Source organism: Myotis lucifugus, unplaced genomic scaffold, assembly GCF_000147115.1.
Source record: "Myotis lucifugus unplaced genomic scaffold, Myoluc2.0 scaffold_138, whole genome shotgun sequence".
Classification (NCBI taxonomy): domain Eukaryota; kingdom Metazoa; phylum Chordata; class Mammalia; order Chiroptera; family Vespertilionidae; genus Myotis; species Myotis lucifugus.
The window spans coordinates 2,059,759-2,078,071 of NW_005871186.1; the positions used below are offsets into that span (position 1 = coordinate 2,059,759).

At 41.1% G+C, this 18,313-nt stretch overlaps 1 protein-coding gene across 1 annotated transcript; it reads left to right on the top strand.

Moving 5' to 3' along the window:
• Positions 1–14,521: 14,521 nt before the first annotated feature.
• On the top strand, positions 14,522–15,478 carry LOC102426301 (olfactory receptor 51H1-like). The gene has a single exon (XM_006094598.1). The coding sequence runs from the start codon at positions 14,522–14,524 to the stop codon at positions 15,476–15,478; it is 957 nt and encodes a 318-aa protein (XP_006094660.1).
• The last annotated feature ends 2,835 nt before the right edge of the window (positions 15,479–18,313 follow it).

The window sequence follows — 18,313 nt, forward strand, 5'->3', positions numbered from 1 at the left end:
CTTAAACCCCTTACCTTCTGCCCATCCTTCCACCACTCAACTCTCTGGCAACTATCAGTTTGTTTTTTATAACTATGATCTGTTTGTTTTGTTTGTTCATTTGTTTAGTTTTTTAGAGAGAAAAAGAGTCCAAATACAAAAATGTTTCTCACTGCCCAGATTCTGAGCCCCAGAGCTCCTTGCCTTCTACAAAGGGCCCTATGACTTTCCGTTCTCTCCAATTGCGCCTTCCCGATTCCCAAGCCACAGAGTACTTTCCCACTCTTTTTTGAATGAAGTGACTTTCTAAGAACAATCAAATTATTTTCCCAATCTCCTTTCTGTACTTCCAAGTCAGAAACAGTAACTTCTCCACTGATTTCTGCCCCCTTTTTTTCTCTCTTTCTCGTTTCATCTCCCCACACACTAACCTCTCCCCATTGATTGTGTCAGTCTCACCTGGAGTCGGATCGTCCTTTCCACCTGCTACTCCCTTTGTGCAGTTCACTCACCACACTCGGTTCTCCCTGCGACCCTCACACTGGTGTTCTAGAGGACTGCCTTAGGTGTATTCTTTATGCTACCTTTGTTGTATCTCATCTGGGGGAGAGAAAAGGGGGGTGGGAGACAGGAAAGGTGAGCACAGGTGTCTAGCCTCTTGTTGCCAGAGCCCCATGGGGAACCTCAGTGAGAATGCTGTGGTTAGCTAAGGGCCTGCTGTTCTGCCCAGAGGAAGCACCATGATAACCTTTGGACTGCAGCAAGAATGAATGAATCCTTCCATCCCCAGCATCCAGCCTTGCTCTCATAGTCCCTGAAGCAAGTCTTCCTCTACCCCACACTAATCCTGAGCTGAAAGGCCCCATAGGTCCCGAGGTCCTCACTTGCCTGGGCCTGTCTGCCCTTTGGCAATTACCACAGTTTATCTACAACCTTTTTTTTTTAGAGAACATATTATGAGCCCCAGATAGTGCCCCAAGTTCAGTCCACAGGGACACCTTCTGGTTCTGTTGCTTGTCTTTGTTTTGACTAATTGTAATTAGCACAGTGGAGTGCCACATGGTACTAATAGAGAGGGTCACAGATTCTATCTCTGCAGAGATCACTTAGTCACTTCGCTTTGCATCCTTAGGCTAAGGCCTGATCAATTCAAAGACTACCTGGAATATAGAATGACCTCTTCTCCTGTTAGGGTTTGATCCCCATCCCTGGCACACGTACACTGCTGAATAAAATCAGATCTGTCTGAAATTCAACAGCGAGCCTGACTGGAACCTCTTACTCCTCTGGCCCAGTTATTTTGACTCACTCTTTTTTCTTTGTGGTCCCTGTACTTTGCACTTTCTTATTCTCCCTAACATTTCTTGTTCTTTATAGATGCCCTGTTTTCTGGTGGATCAAGTATCATTAGACACCGCCACTCCCCACACCAGCTTGTGGCTTTTCCTTCACACCCTGGACTTAATCAACCTGGGCATTCATTGTGTGCCATGCCATCCACTGCTCCTCCCCTCCCTGAGACCTTTCAAGGGTACTTTTGTTTCTGTAATCCCTGCAGCAGACCTTGGTAACCAGATCCCAGCCCATGGGTTTATCCTGGCTCATCCGTGTCACTTCTGATCGCCTTCAGAAGACGGTTCATTAATATCTCTGTGTCCTGGGGACAGGTAAACTTCTTCTGACTCAGGTTATTGCATCTCTCTTCTCACTTCCTTCCAGACAACTCCAGCAGGTGTGATCTATAGGACCTGGGAGCTGCCCTCAAACTCTCCTGCTCAAGTTTAACACCATGGAGAATTGACTAAGTCTGTCTTAGCTCCCCAGAACACTCACAACCCCATATCCAGGCCTCTGTTAGTTCTCCTGTTTAGTTCAATGTACCACTCCCTATCTTTTCATCAATCTAGGATCCAGAGCTGTCTTTACTCTGGTCTCTACACTATAGAAAGAACCATTTCTATCTGCACTCCGTGATGATCAGGATAGCCATTATTAATGTGATACATGAATCTGGCCTAACAAGTTGGAGGGAGGGACAGAATTAAACCATCCCTGGCTTCTTCCTTTTCTCAGATCAACATGTGTGTCATTTGATATTATTTATGATGCTCTAGCTTTCAGATTTAGATTAGCTAGTTAAAAATTTTCACTTTGCCACGTTCTAGCTGTAAGGCTGTGAACAAGCTACTTCACATCTCTAAGCTTCAACTTCCACACCAGTAAAGAGAGTTTGCATGTAATGTTTGTGAAGTGTCCAGGACACTGCCTAACTCCTATTATTTACTGTATGTGCCCATCAATTTTGGTTCTCTAATCCCTCTCTTTATTTAAAATGGCTTTCTCCCAACAGATAATTTCTGAGCACCAGGTATTACCAGTGGTTGGCGAGCCACATGCAGCTCTTTGGCCCCGTGAGTGTGGCTCTTCCACAAAATACTGACTTCTGCACATGGGCTACCAAGTTTCAATAGCACTGTACATGTGCGCCCGCATGTGGAAGAGCCACACTCAAGGGGCCAAAGAGCCACATGTGGCTTGCGAGCCGCAGTTTGCTGACCACTGGTCTAGGCTACAGTAGTCAACAAGGGAGGTGGATCTTACCTTCTTTTATGGATCTTACTGTCCAACAGGGAGTGATAGACAATGAATGAGTAAACAATGTGACAATTCCAAATGGCTCTATATTAGGTTTAGGAGATAAGCAGAAAAAGGTCATGGGGTAATAAGTGGAAAGTGACTGAATACTATAGAAAAATTGACATTTCTGAAGGTGATATTTAAGCTGAGATCTAAATATGAAAAATCAACTAGCCATGTGGCAATATGGTTGAAATGTGATCCAGGAAGGTTCTCAGCAGTGAGGCAACAGAAGCTGGCTCATGGATGGCCAGCACAGCGGCAGTGGCAGGAGCCTCTCCTGCCTCTGTGGCAGCGCTAAGGATGTCTGACTTATGGCCTAGGCCTGCTCCCCACGGAGAGTGGTCATAAGCCATCAGTTGGCCATCCCCCAAGGGCTCCCGGGCTGCCAGAGGGATGTCTGATTGCCAGCTTAGGCCTGATACCCTGGGGAGCGGGCCTAAGCTGTCAGTTGGACATCCTCTGAGGGGTCCAGGACTGCGAGAGGGCACAGGCCGGGCTGAGGGACCCCCCCCCCAACCCAAGTGCACAAATTTTTGTGCACCAGGCCTCTAGTATACATATAAAAACCTCTATGGAATGCTTATAGCAGCTTATTAACTAAAGTTCCTTCAACAGGCAAATGAATAAATGGAATATCATCTATACCCATTAATGGATATCCATACAATAGAACACTTTATTAATAACATAAATAAATTCTAAACTGCATTATGTTAAGTGGAAGAATTCAGGGTTAAAAGATTATATGCTATATAATGAACCAAAATTCTACGGTCAGACAAAAGATCAGTAAAGGTTTGTGGTGGGTAGAGGGGTTGACTACAAAGGGATAGCAGGAAGGAATGTTTTGGGGTTGATAGAACTGTCCTGTATTTGGACTAGGCTGGTGGTTATATATATATATTCTTCATTTGTCAGTTGTCAGTTGTCATAGAATTGTTCTACAAAAAGTGAATTTCAGTACATATAAATTTTAAAAGTATTTTTAAAATATAAATTCTCATAAGACCACTTGGCATTTTAATTTACCTTTCAAGGCACATCCATCTTTTCTTAAATCCTTTGTGTTTCTCCCATTTTTCTCATTATGTATTCCTAGATTGTTTCCTGCTTATTTCCTTTTTCTTTCTCTGTCCTTAATTATTGGCATTCGGATTGAAGCTTCTGTGACAAATTCTAGTAATACAGTTTTTCAAATGCCTCAGAAATGTATTAGTAATGAATACATAAAAAATAATATGTTTTGATAAAAATATTCACTCTTATTAATGCTAAAAATTATCTTGGTGTTATGAAACTGCCTACGGATAGACAAGTTATATTATATAGTTTTACACATTATTTGCAACTGTGTTATCAACTTCTCATGATTATGTTTTTTTAATGAGGCTTTCATACAAAATCAAATTATGTGGCAATGAAATCATTTAAGTAGATGTAATAAGACATCTGTCTAATTCAGATTTGTTTAGTGCCAAATGTTATTAGAGTAATATTTTCTAAAGAAAGTGACAAGAAATAAGAGAAATCTCATTACTCATTCATAGTTAAAAGAAAGAAGAAAAAGGAAGAAACAAGAATAAGCAAAGCAATTTATTTTTATGTGAATAAAAAGTTAGGATGTTATTAAAAAGCCCACATAGAATAAATAGTGTGTCTGGATTTGTGTAGCATTGTTAGAAAAAAATATATGATAGAAATATTTAAGGGGTAAAACCTTAGGATTTTTTTTAAAATTAAATCTTTATTGTTCAGATTATTACATTAGTTCCTCTTTTTTCCCACCATAACTCCCCTCCACCCAGTTCCCACCCCACCCTCCGCCCTCACTCCCCACCCACTGTCCTCATCCATAGGTGCATGATTATTGTCCAATCTCTTCCCGCACCCCCCACACCCCTTCCCCCCCCGCAAGAATAGTCAGTCCATTCCCTTTCTATGTCCCTGATTCTATTACAATCACCAGTTCATACTGTTCATCAGATTATTTATTCACTTGATTTTTAGATTCACTTGTTGGTAGATGTGTATTTGTTGTTCATAATTTGTATCTTTACCTTTTTCTTCTTCTTCCTCTTCTTAAAGGATACCTTTCAACATTTCATATAATACTGGTTTGGTGGTGATGAACTCCTTTAGCTTTTTCTTATCTGTGAAGCTCTTTATCTGGCCATCACTTCTGAATGATAGCTTTGCTGGATAGAGTAGTCTTGGTTGTAGGTTCTTGGCATTCATCACTTTGAATATTTCTTGCCACTCCCTTCTGGCCTGCAAAGTTTCTGTTGAGAAATCAGCTCACATTCGTATGGGTACTCTCTTGTAGGTAACTGATTTTTTTTCTCTTGCTGCTTTTAGGATTCTCTCTTTGTCTTTTGCTCTTGGCATTTTAATTATGATGTGTCTTGGTGTGGTCCTCTTTGGATTCCTTTTGTTTGGGGTTCTCTGCGCTTCCTGGACTTGTAAGTCTATTTCTTTCACCAGGTAGGGGAAGTTTTCTGTCATTATTTCTTCAAATAGGTTTTCAATATCTTGCTCTCTCTCTTCTTCTGGCACCCCTATAATTCGGATGTTGGTACGCTTGAAGCTGTCCCAGAGGCTCCTTACACTATCTTCATATTTTTGGATTCTTTTTTCATTTTGCTTTTCTGGTTGGGTGTTTTTTGCTTCTTCGTATTTCAAATCTTTGACTTGATTCTTGTGATCCTCTGGTCTGCTGTTGGGAGTCTGTATAATATTCTTTATTTCAGTCAGTGTATGCTTAATTTCTAGTTGGTTCTTTATCACAACATTGAAGGTTTCACTAGATTTCTTGAAGACCTCACTACATTTATTGGCGGTCTCACCAGTCTTCTTGAAGATCTCACTACATTTATCAGCGGTCTCACCAGTCTTTTCGAGGGCCTTATTAAATTTATCGGCGGCTTCTAGACAGTTCTTTAAAGACCTTAAAAGTGTGGTTTTGAACTCTATATCCAGCAGCTTGCTTTCCTCCATTTCTGTCGTTTGTGTCCTATTTCTTTGTCTCAGCATTTTTTATGCTTTGCTGTGTCGATAGAGTGCCTTTCTGTGCTAAGTGTCCTAATTACCTGAGGTAGACACTCTTGATGCACCCCCTTGTGGGCTTTGTGCACAATCTTGTTGTAATTAAGCCTTGATTGTTGTAGTTATCACTGGGAGGAATTGACCTCCAGGCCAATTGGCTGTGAGAATCAGCTGTGTCTGCAGTGGGAGAACTTCTGTGCTGGAGACACCCCTCTGGGGCAAGACTTGCTTCAATGGGGCTTTGGTGCTCACTGAGTCTGCCCCCTGAGTGTGTCTTTTATGGTTCCACGGAGCTGCAAACTGAATGGTCCCACTCTGACCTCTGGGCTTCCTGGCTCCTGGATCTCTAGGGAGGTGCTAATCTAGCCTTTGCCTGTGGCTATCCAGCAAAAGCCTCCCTGCAGGGCTTGGGCGGGGCAGGTCCCACGGGATCAACAGGGCGGGGCTAGCAGTTATGGCTGCTCTCAGTCTTGCTCTCAGAGGCTCGGCTTCTCAGTGTCCCATTAATCACTGCAAGCCCCTCGGAGAGAAAGCTGCCCTCAGGTTCTGACCGATGCGACAGTCCCGCTTCTCCCGTATGAGTCTGGGTCCCTAGAGACTCGCCTGGAACTGGAGCTCAGAGCCTGAGACTCCTTCCCGAGTGAAAACGCCAACTGCGCCCTCAGCCGCCAGCCTGCTCCGCATGCACTCCGCACCTTAGTATTTTACTTCCGTACTGCGCCTCCTCTGAGTCTCGGTATGCTTTTCTCTTTCCTTCTACTTGTAGAATTTCTACTCAGCCAGCATTCCTGTGGTTCTGGGTGCTGTCCGTTCTGTCTTTTAGTTGTATTTTTGAAGTGGTTGTGCGAGGCAGCAATCTCTGGTGTTTACCTATGCTGCCATCTTGGTTTCTTCAAGGATTTGTTTTTTATTTATCTATTTAGTTAGTTAGTTAGTTAGTTAATTCTCACCCAAGGATATTTTTTCCATTAATTTTTAAAGAGAGTGGGAGGGTTTGAGGGGGAAAAGAGAGAGAGAGAGAGAGAGGAAGAGAGAGAGAGGAGAGGGAAACATCAATGTGAGAAAGATACATCAATTGGTTGCTTTCCACCCATGCCCCAACCAGGCTGGAATTGAATCTGAAACCCAGGTATATGCCCTTGACTGGGAATTGAACCTGAGACCCTTTAATGTGCTGACACTCTAACCACTGAGCACACAGGCCAGGCCAGGGTGACATTATTTATTTAATGACATCTTTTCCTATTTTACATGACTAGATAGATTGATTTATCAATGAGATATAAAAATTATCAAAATACCAGTTAAGGTATATAAAATAAAGCATAAATATTATTTTTAAAGTTATGAATTTGTTGATTTTGATAAATATGTGTGATACAGAGGTGAAGATGATGGCTACCAAGTAGATACCTATAACTGTCTAAAACTCAACACAAGAATCAAAATCAGAAATGCTGATTTGGAATGAATCTTCTTATATTTGTAGAAGAATTTTATGTAATTTCAATTGCCAAAGGAGAAAGTGAAATGAGAAAATCAAGTTGTTAAATAGAAGAGGGAGTCAAAGACATGGGGAATGGAGTTGGGTTACTATTGAACCTGGGAAGAGGCAATTTACTTAATTCTGGGAAGGTAAAAATGGGTGTGGATGTATTTAAAGAAGGAGCTGAAGGAGATGTATATTAAGAAAGATTAGATCAAATTATCACAATTTTTTGAGTGAGTAGGGAAAAGACTTTTTTATAGAACACTAGAGGCCTGGTGCACAAAAATTTGTGCACTCGGGGCGGGGGGGAGAGGAGGGTCCCCCAGCCCGGCCTGTGCCCTCTTGCAGTCTGGGACCCCTCGGGAGATAACGACCTGCTGGCTTAGGCCTGCTCCCGGGTGGCAGAGGGCACGTCCAATCCCTAGGTGCAGCCCCTGGTCAGGCTCAGAGCAGGGCTGATTGGGGAGTTGGGGTGCCGCCCCGTCATGCACAGAGCAGGGCGGATAGGGAGGTTGCGATGCCACCCTCAGTCACGCTCAGGGTAGGGCCGATTGGGGGGTTGGGGCACCACCCCCTGTCACACTCAAGGCAGGGTCGATGGGGAGGTTGCGGCGCCACCCCCTGTGATGCACAGAGCAGGGCCAATCAGGGTGTTGGGGCGCTGCCCCCTGTCATGCACAGAGCAGGGCCAATCAGGGGGTTGGGGCGCTGCCCCCTGTCACTCACAGAGCAGGGCCCATCAGGGGGGTTGGGGCTCCATACCCTGTCACACAAAGAGCAGGGTCGATCAGGGGGTTGGGGAGCTCCCCACTGTCACTCACAGAGTAGGGCCGATAGGGGAGTTGAGGCACTGCCCCCTGTCGCACACAGAGCAGGGCGGATCAGGGGTTTGGTGCGCTGCACCCTGTCACACTCAGGGCAGGGCCAATGGGGAGGTTATGGCTCTACCCTGTCACACACAGAGCAAGGCCCGTGGAGGGGGGTTGGGGCGCCACCCTCTATCACCCACAGAGCAGGGCCGATCAGGGGGTTGGGGTGCCGCCACTGTCACACTCGGGGCAGGGCCGATGGAGAGGTTATGGCTCTACCCTGTCACACACAGAGCAGGGCCGATCAGGGGTTGGTGCTCTGCACCCTGTCAAACACAGAGCCGCAGGGCAATCAGGGGGTTGGGGAGCTCCCCCCTATCAGGCACAGAGCAGGGCTGATCAGGGGGTTGGGGCGCCTTCCCCTGTCACGAACAGAGCAGGGCGGATAGGGAGGTTGTGGCCCCGCCCCCTGTCACACACAGAGCCGCAGGGCCGATCAGGGGGTTTGGGCGCTGCCCCCTGTCACGCTGATCCCGGGTCGGGAGCCTCGCTGCTCCGCTGATCCCGGTGCCAGAAGGCATATTACCCTTTTACTATATAGAATAGAGGCCTGGTGCATGGGGTAGGGGCTGGCTGGTTTGCCCTGAAGGGTGTCCTGGATCAGGGTGGGGGTCCCCACTGGGGTGCCTGGCCAGTCTGGGTGAGGGGCTGAGGGCTGTTTTCCAGCTGGCGAGTGACTGAAGCTTCCAACCGCTCCTTGTTTTCTTTTTTTTTTTTTTCTTTATTCTGGGCCAGCTTTAGCTCTGAGGCCTCGCTGCTGAAAACATCAATACAATGTTGCGGTCCGGCTGGGTTTCAGTCCGGCTGGTTTCTGGGGTTTTGTTTAGCTTCTTATTTGCAACATAGTACATAGTTGCTTAGAGTTGCAGCTGAGAGGCCGGCAAGTTAGGCGGGGAACGTTGGAGTCCGCCGTCACTGGAGCAAGCAAGCCTCCCTGCTCGCTTCAGTGCATGGCTGCCGGCCGCCATCTTGGCTGACAGTTAATTTGCATAAGGATATGCTGATTAGCCAATGGGAAGGGTAGCGGTCGTACACTAATTACCATGTTTCTCTTTTATTAGTGTAGATGATGGGGGAAGATGGAATGGGAATGGGGATCAGAAATGTGAATATTTGAAATTGCTTTAGATAGGAATGGGATTAGTATAAAATTAAGAAAAATTAAAATAATTAACTAAAGATAGATTCTCTAAATTTACAGAATCATGCAATCTGACCTATTGCAAAATCAGTCTTTTCTATTCATTTTCAACTTTGAAGACGTTAAAATAAAAAAAGAGAGATGGTATCATTTGTTTAGTTTTATATTTGTGCTAGCAGTATATGATGGAAAGTAAAAATAAATCAGAGTCCATGTGAGATACAAATGATCAACCTGTTTAAGTAAAAACCAAGGACAAAAATAAAATACAGTGTTGGCTGAGAAATTGAAATAAAGTTATAGTGGTTCAGTTACTCCAAAACCCCATTTGTCAATATAGAAGAAAAACATGAATAAGAGCATAACTTAAGCATCATGACACATTTATAATGAGTAATGAAATATAGAGGTTAAATATTGCAAGTAGAGCAATTCCACGCTTTAATTACTTCAAACAGAATTAAAAGAATGATTATGTGATATAGAGATAAATTTTACATGAAAAAACTCAGTACTTTGATAGCCTATGGTATTGAAAGAATAATCTACATTAACATTAAATTACTCTAAGACTGTCATGTAGAGAGCTTAGTATATGAGCCTCAGTCTATATGAGCAATTTTCCTTACCTCGTCATGTAACCTTCATGATCCAGGAAGTCCAGAACAGACCTGAAACAGTGAGGAACTCCCGTTTTATTTCTTCTATGCTAAGAATAATTTCTAGAGTCAAAGTCTTAGAATTATGTAAAGAATATTGGCCCACAGGTTGGTGTGGCTTAGTGGATGAGCATCGAACCATGAACCAGGAGGTCACGGTTCGATTTCCTGTCAGGGCACATGCCTGGGTTGCAGGCTCAATCTCCAGTAGGGGGCATGCAGGAGGCAGCCCATCAATGATTCTCTCTCATCATTGATGTTTCTATCTTGCTCTCCCTCTCCCATCCTCTTTCTGAAATCAGAAAAAAATTTTTTTTTAAAGAATCTGGGCTCAGCATCAGTTAGTAATATTCAGCTTATGCATTCCACAAGAGTATTAAAGTAATAAGGATTTATGAAGATTATGGTGATGAAAGTATAAAGCAAATATGATAAATTACAGAACTGATAAAACTAAGAATTAATATCAGATATTATTATTGTTATTAGTGATGCTGTTGATATTTTTATTATTCAGAGAACAGGTATGGACAGTCGTGTTATTTGAAAGTGATCATTGGATATTTTGGAATATTAATTGTCTCTTACTGAATTGGGGCATTGGTTAATGACTCTCTGAAAGGCCTCTTGCTTATCTTTTGCACAGAGCATGATAGGGCATCATAGGACTTATTAGGTTAATAATAAAAATTGAAAAAATGCAGTGAGACAGCAGGAAAAATTTATTCATTAGGGAGTCATCTTAACTTTAGAATTCATGGGAAAATGGAATGGGAAATCATGGAGTCACTTTTTTTCCTTGGGATATTTTTGTTTATTAGTTTTGCTGTGTTTTGAGACAAATAAAGACAATTATTGTTTATTTTAGGGAATGGAAAGAGTGAAGTGGCTAAGATGGCCCTGAGAGACTGTGATTGAGCACTAATCGGCCTCTGGAACTCCCCCCGCCCCGCTTTTTCTATAGCCTCCTCAATACTATCTCGTTTCCTAGACATGAGAATCTAGGAGGTAATTGACAGCCCTGGAGAGACTCCTGCTCAACCTTGGAGCCACAGGGAATAACCTTGCTCATAGATCTGTGAAACTCTCCATGGAATGGTTTGGGGAGGAGTTTTGCAGCAGCTCAGAAAATAAAATTTCTCATGTGGAAGGTGGCAATGGTTTTGCCAAGAGAACTGCTGATTTTTAAAGAATCCTCTCCCAGCTGAAGATACTCTTAGCAACCAAGTAAGTTTTAGGGCAAAATCAAAGGATAAAGTTGGTCTATCAAAATAATATTGTCAGATATCATCACTGAAATTTCTAATTGTTCCTCAACCATTTCTTTCCCCTTCCCCTATCTTTATTTCTCCTTTGTTCTCCACCCAACGCACTCCATGTTCTTGTATTCTTGCTCATTCATGCGTGCTTTAAGGGAAAGATGTGAAGACAACTTCTATAACCTCATGATGAATAGGTCACTTTTTTAGAAGAGATGATATCTGTTTTTCTCTAGTGAATGCATTGCTTTAGAAATTAGGGAACTGCCATTCACTTGAACTAATGTAGGAAGAAGGTAAGTGTTACCTATAGAATACTGCATATTGGTTAGACATTGGACTTTAAAAATTCCTTTCATGTAGAATGATTGCAGTTTGAGAATTTCCTGTTGAGAAGCTAAACTACCTCTACTATCAGGTGAGGAGTGGTTATTACAATTAACCTCTAGATCAGGAGGGTTTTTCTTCCTGTTTCCTTGGGTCCTCCCTGTCTATCATATATCCTGGCTTAATGAAGCTCTAATCAGAAAATTTTATTTTAAGACCAGTTCCTTATTCTATTGACCACAAATACCCTGGAATGCCTAGAAACCTGGAAGTTTCCATAGTACTCATAGCAAATGGAACTCTGTTTGCTGCTATTCACACCATAAAATTGGGAGATTTTATTGTTCATCTGCTCTTTCAGTCTAGGATCTATAATGATTTCATGTATCTTGTGGTAGCCAATAGATACAGATAGAAAACACTTACACAGTGTATTTTTTCATAAATGTGGCAGTATGGATGGCAAAGGATCAGGTCTAGATGAAACTTTTAAAGGAAGAACTTAGGATCTAAGAACCTAATCTTCAGGGGACAGACTTGAACTCTAAGGCACAGTGATTGTTCAGAATGGCATGCTACACTCTGTTTGGGAGTCAGTATAGAGGCCCTAGAGGGGATATGGAAGACATGTTCATGTTGTCGGAATCAGAACAAAATCTAAAGACCCATATCAGGGAGCAAGAAACTTGAGAGGAATGGAGTTTTGACTTGGTCTTCTCTAACTGAACCCCTCAAGCCTTGTTACACTTAGTTGCAATTTTTCTCAACACGACTCTGTTTCACATACACCCCTCCCGACTTTGTCATCTGTTTTGATACTAAGGAGGTGTTTGACTCCAGGAAAGTTGTTTTCTTTACCTAGGCTTCAATTTCTTTATTAGTAATATGTGAAATGGATCAACGTTTACTTCTGCTATTTGTTCGATTTCTGGTTTTCTCTTATTATTCTTCCCTCCCTTCCCTCTCCTCATTCTATTTTTTCCTTCCCTCTTTCATTTGTTTACCTCTTAAACTTTTCTCTCATTTCAGTTCTTTCCTATAATTATTTGAAAAACTTAAATATTTTTTCTCACAAACCATCAAAATACACAAAAAGAAGACAACAGTTTAATGGAAGGACAGAAAATGTATGCTGATAATCTAATAGTTCATATATTTATATTACTGTCTTTCATAACAGCAATGGAAAAACATGCATATTTTATAGGAAAGGGGAAAACATACCAAGATTAAAAAATGGCTGAGGCTGAGGAGATCTGAATCAGAAATCTTTCAAAGAAAATCTTATTTCAAAAATAGTTCTAATTTTTTTTTGATAAATCATGAGCAGGGGCATTCAGAATTGTATACATCCCTGGGGCTGAGACAACTCAATATTTGTACAGCAGAAGGTAGATTATTAAAAAGTTACAAGAGCCACAAAGTTAAAATTATTCTTGTTGATAGAAGAAAACCTATAGATTTTTACTTCTGCAAATAATTCTGACAAAAAAATCCAAAACAGAAAACAAAACAAAAGATAAAAAGAGAAACAAAATCAAACCCATTATTATACTAAGAACATATGAAGAAAACTTTTTATTCCAAGTAATCATAATTAAAAGTACATATTTTGTTTTCTAAGGTTTTTGCATTTCTAATCCTCACATGGTCCCCGTAGGGCAGTGGTTCTCAACCTTCTGGCCCTTTAAATACAGTTCCTCATGTTGTGACCCAACCATAAAATTATTTTCATTGCTACTTCATAACTGTAATGTTGCTACTGTTATGAATCATAATGTAAATATCTGACATGCAGGATGGTCTTAGGCGACCTCTGTGAAAGGGTCGTTCGACTGCCAAAGGGTGGCGACCCACAGGTTGAGAACCGCTGCTGTAGGGTATTAGTATTGTCCTCGTATTATATGTGTAAGGCTATCCTGAGGAGCAGGGGGAACTGGAATCTGATTTTTAAATGTGTGGGTCTACATGCCTCTTAGTCAATTTGATTCCAATCAATTTTGAAGGCAACTGACAAATGTCTGAAGGTTGAGAGCTTCTCAAAGACAGTCTACTCTATCTCTGACTGGCATTCATGCTTAAAGTTGAATGACCCCATCAGGCAGCCTTTTGGAATAAATATAGTTACTGATTCTGACAACATGAGCATTCTTTCAGATCCTTACTAAGGCCTCTATACTGATATCAATCAGAGTATAACATACTATTCTGAATAACTGGTCACTGTGCTTTAGCAATAGGATTGTCAAATGATCCTGGTTAAAAAAATAAAAATAAAAAGGCTTCAGGTAAGCTCTGGGAGTCTCACTTTTTTTTTTGAAAAATAAAGGTACTTTATTTTTTAAAATATATTTTTATTGATTTCAGAAAAGGAAGGGAGAGGGAGAGAGAGACAGAAACATCAATGATGAGAGAGAATCATTGATTAGCTGCCTTCTGCATGCCCAACACTGGGGATCATGTCTGCATGTGCCCCCACCAGGAACTGAACTATGACCTCTTGGTTCATAGGTCAATGCTCAACCACTGAGTCACGCCGGCTGGGCTAAAGTTACTTTAAAAAGAGAATTGCTTTCCTAAGTATAATTTGCTCCCTCTTCTAAAATTTCACTAGTTTAAAGATGACAAAAACACTTTATTTGCTATAATTAGAAATGGCTGTATGAGGTTCCTGGGATGAGAATGATTCTGAAGCCACATTCAGGCTCAGGGTAAACGAAAGAGGGTTATGCTAAAATAGAAGCATAGACATGTGCACTAAGCATTTCTAACTGTGTCCTACATACATGATTCATTTCCTTCATAAGAGTTCTGGGCATTTCCTTCATGAGTGTGATGAGTGGGAATGAAATCCTTTAGGGGAGCAAGTAATTCATATTTTATATTGATTTTGTCTTAGTTATTGTGTACTCGGTTTTCTCAACAGGATATACTTTGGAGTAGTAATTTTAGGGATTTAGTTCTCTCTTAAACTCTCCCTGCCCCATGTAAAAATAAAATGGTTCTGCTCACAGGGAAGTCAGATTCTAATATCTTGTTAATCCCCATGGCTGTATTTTTAGGAATCCATCCATCAAGATCAAGCTCCCTTCTCACGCCTATGTCACATTGGCTTCATGGAAAATAATAACTTCTCCCACTTTCAACACCTTTATTTTGTCTTAACTGGAATTCCAGGGCTTGAACAAAAGTACTACTTGATGGCTTTCCCACTGGGTGCTCTATATGTCATTGCCCTCTTTGGCAATGGTGTCATCATCTCTACCATCAAGTCTGAATTGTCCCTGCATATCCCCATGTACTATTTTCTGTGTATGCTGGCATTGGCAGACATGGGACTTGCCCTTTGTACTTTGCCCTCTATGCTAGGCATATTCTGGTTTAACTACAAGTTTATCGCCTTTGATGCCTGCCTTGTTCAGATGTACTTCATCCACACCTTCTCAGCCATTGAGTCTGGTGTGCTGGTGGCCATGGCCTTTGATCGGGTCGTGGCAATCTGGAACCCCCTGAGGTACAGCACCATCCTAACCAATGGCGTGGTCCGCAAAACAGGGGCAGTCATCTTGACGAGGGCAGTCTGTGTGGTCTTCCCTGTGCCTTTTCTTATCAAGCGACTCCCCTTCTACCGCTCCAACATCCTGTCCCACTCCTTCTGCCTCCACCAAGATGTCATGCGCCTTGCCTGTGCCAGCACCCGTGTCAACAGTCTCTATGGCCTCATTGCTGTCATCTTCACCAAGGGCTCTGACTCCCTCTCTATCCTCCTCTCCTATGTGTTCATACTCCAAACAGTAATGACCATTGCCTCAGGGGAAGGCCGGTTGAAAGCACTCAACACCTGTGTTTCACACATCTGTGCTGTACTCATCTTCTACGTGCCACTTATCGGGGTGTCTGTCATTCATCGTTTTGGAAAGCACCTTTCACCACTAACTCATGCCCTCATGGCTAATGCCTACCTTCTTGTACCCCCTGTGCTGAACCCCATAGTCTATACTGTGAAGACCAAGGAAATACGAAGGAAGATCACCCAAATATTTGTTAAAACCAAGATTACTTCAGAGAGTTAAGGTCTGCTGATTTGAGAGAGAAAGAATCTATTCTTTGAAAACTCAAATATGACTATGACAAATAAAGGTTTACATTTTTTTTACACTTCAGTGTGATTTGAATTGGGCCAAAGGAGATTTCCCTGATCTCAGAGCATACTTTCTTATTCTTGTGCCAATCTGTCTTTTGCTCCGTATAGAGAGTAGAATTTATAGGACCTGTCCAATGTTCTGCTCTTTAGCCCTTCATTTATGAGGTGACACATAACAGCTGAAGACAAAGAATATTATTAATTTCATTTTACAATAACACTTTGAACAGAAAGAGGCCATTAGTTTTATGCTTTTAACATTAAAGCTCATTAAATTGATTTAATTTAACATTCTAAATCAAGAGTTACAAATGGCTTTCATTAGCTCAATGGGAAAGAAACAAACTATTCTCATTAAATAATAAGAGAACACCTGGTGATGATACATTATTAAATTAGATATGAATCAGAAAAATGATCACATTTTAAAATTAAGAATATAAATGTATACAATTGAGCAAGGGCCGTGTTGCATAATTTGGGATCAGAAGATTAAGGGTGAGTTTAGCTCTTCTGTGTGTGAAACTGGGTATTAGTTCTCTTACTTTCTCTTTACTGCAATTTTTAATTTTGAAAATGGAACTATCCCTTGGTTTCCAGTGTTGTTACAAAATTAAATTCAATCATATAAATATACAATTATTTGTAAAGTTTGCAGTGTTGTGCACCTACAAGAAGTGTTCAAAAATATCAAATGTAAGAGTCTAAGTCTCTAAGAGAACATATATTTATAGATTGGCCACTAGGTAAAAGACAGTGTCAGAGTCTTTACATGTTATCTCATTTGTTAACTATAGCATCCTGATAAGGGAGAGTGTTATGTGCTCTTTTCAGATGAAGATATCAAAGCACAAAGTAATATATTTGTTGGCCTAGGCTCATGTAGGCAGATTTCTTGGAGAATGATGGACACCATGTATATTGTGGGTGATAGATAAAGTGGGACAGGCAGAGTACAGGAGACACTTATAATAGAGATTTAAAAATCAGTATGGATATTGATTGAAGGCAGACTACCTATATAAAGTAGAAGGAACAAAGGCACATGTGTACACTGAGCTATTTGTATCTCTTTACACGGTCCAAGTGACTTTTTCTAAAAATATTTACTGTTTTGCTGTTAAAACTTAAGACAAAAGATTCTTTGTGACTCGAGTGGTGAATGTAATTATCTATTACTCAAACCAGTAGCTACTTTAGAAATTTTCTAAGGCAGACTCTAGCCTAGTTAAGATTAATTCAGTAAGACTATGCATACAAGAAGTGAGAATTTCCATTTAAATACTGAAAAGAACTTATATGCTTATATGCATAGCCCATGGACACATGCAATAGGATAGTGAAGACCTGGAGGGGTGAGTAGGGGCTGAGAGGAGGGGGTTAAAGTGGGGGTGGGTGGGAGATATCTGTAATAGTATCAGTAATAAAAATATATTAAAAAATAAATACTGCTTTTGGGTTCAAGAGGCCCTACTGACTTAATCTTAGATAGGTTCATAAGATTATCTTTATTAAAAAAACATAAGCACATTGCAGACATGCAACAAAATCATAAAGTATAAAACATCATTTACATATTCTGGACGTTGTGGGGAGAGTTGAGCTTTACCACTCCTGGAGGCACAATCACAGTCCTGAGTCTGGAGCAGGGAACAGAACCCAGGTCTACTCTTGTTGTTAAGAGGTTAGGTCTCAATCTGTTCTTTCAACATGGGGAAAGGTCCTTAGAAGCTGTGTGAAGTGACCAACATCCTCAGGAGATGAAGAAGTCTCTTTGACACCTGAAAGTCCTGGGTGTTTTCACCCATATGTGATACTTGAAATTTAAGCTATGCCAAAATTTTCTAAATCACACTCTACCTTTTAGAGACAGGTAGAAATACCCTTCAAAGCCATTATCTTTGGTGTCTTAAGTACATAAAGGCTGACCTCAGAAACAAGCGTACTGGTAAAGGAGTAGGGAGGTTTCTCTATGTCCCTTTCTGTCCTTTTTCTTCTTTAAAGATGAAGATGATGATAGCCACAGCAGCAGCTGTACTAGCAGTAGTAATATCTGCAATACCATCTACTAAATAACTACAATAACTGGTGTTTTAGACATGGTCTTATTACTCCCAGAATTAACTGTAGGGGTGAATACAGAGTGGGGCAAAAGTAGGTTTACAGCTGTGAGTATGTGAAACAGAATTTATTCTTGTATTATTTTTTATTAATCATTTTATTATTTTTCATATGAACAACTGTAGACCTACTTTTGCCCCACCCTGTATATTGAGGGCAAGGGCTTAGGTGTCATACACCTTTGGGTTTAAGTTCTGGCTGTGCCACTTATTATCTGTGTAATCTAGGCAATATATCTAATTTATTTAATAATGTTCTAATCTACAAAATTTGGATTTGACTATTATTTATTTTATAAAGTTATGGAGATTAAAGGAATTAATGCATGTATGGCTTAGCCCAGGGCCTGGAAGTAATAAGCATTGAATAAATATCAGTTGGTATTATTATTATTATTATTATTATTATTATTCTAAATTGAAAAATACACACTGAGGCACAGAATATATATGTAGCTTGGTTAAGTTCACATAGTAAGTAAGTGGGCACAAACACAATTTTAAAAAATTGTTTTTATTAATTTTTAGAGACAGAGGAAGGGAGAGGGAGAGAGAAACATCAATGGGGGAGTGAAACATCATATGCCCTGACTGGGAATTGAGCCAGCAATCTTTTGGTGCAGGGGACAAAGCCCAACCAACTG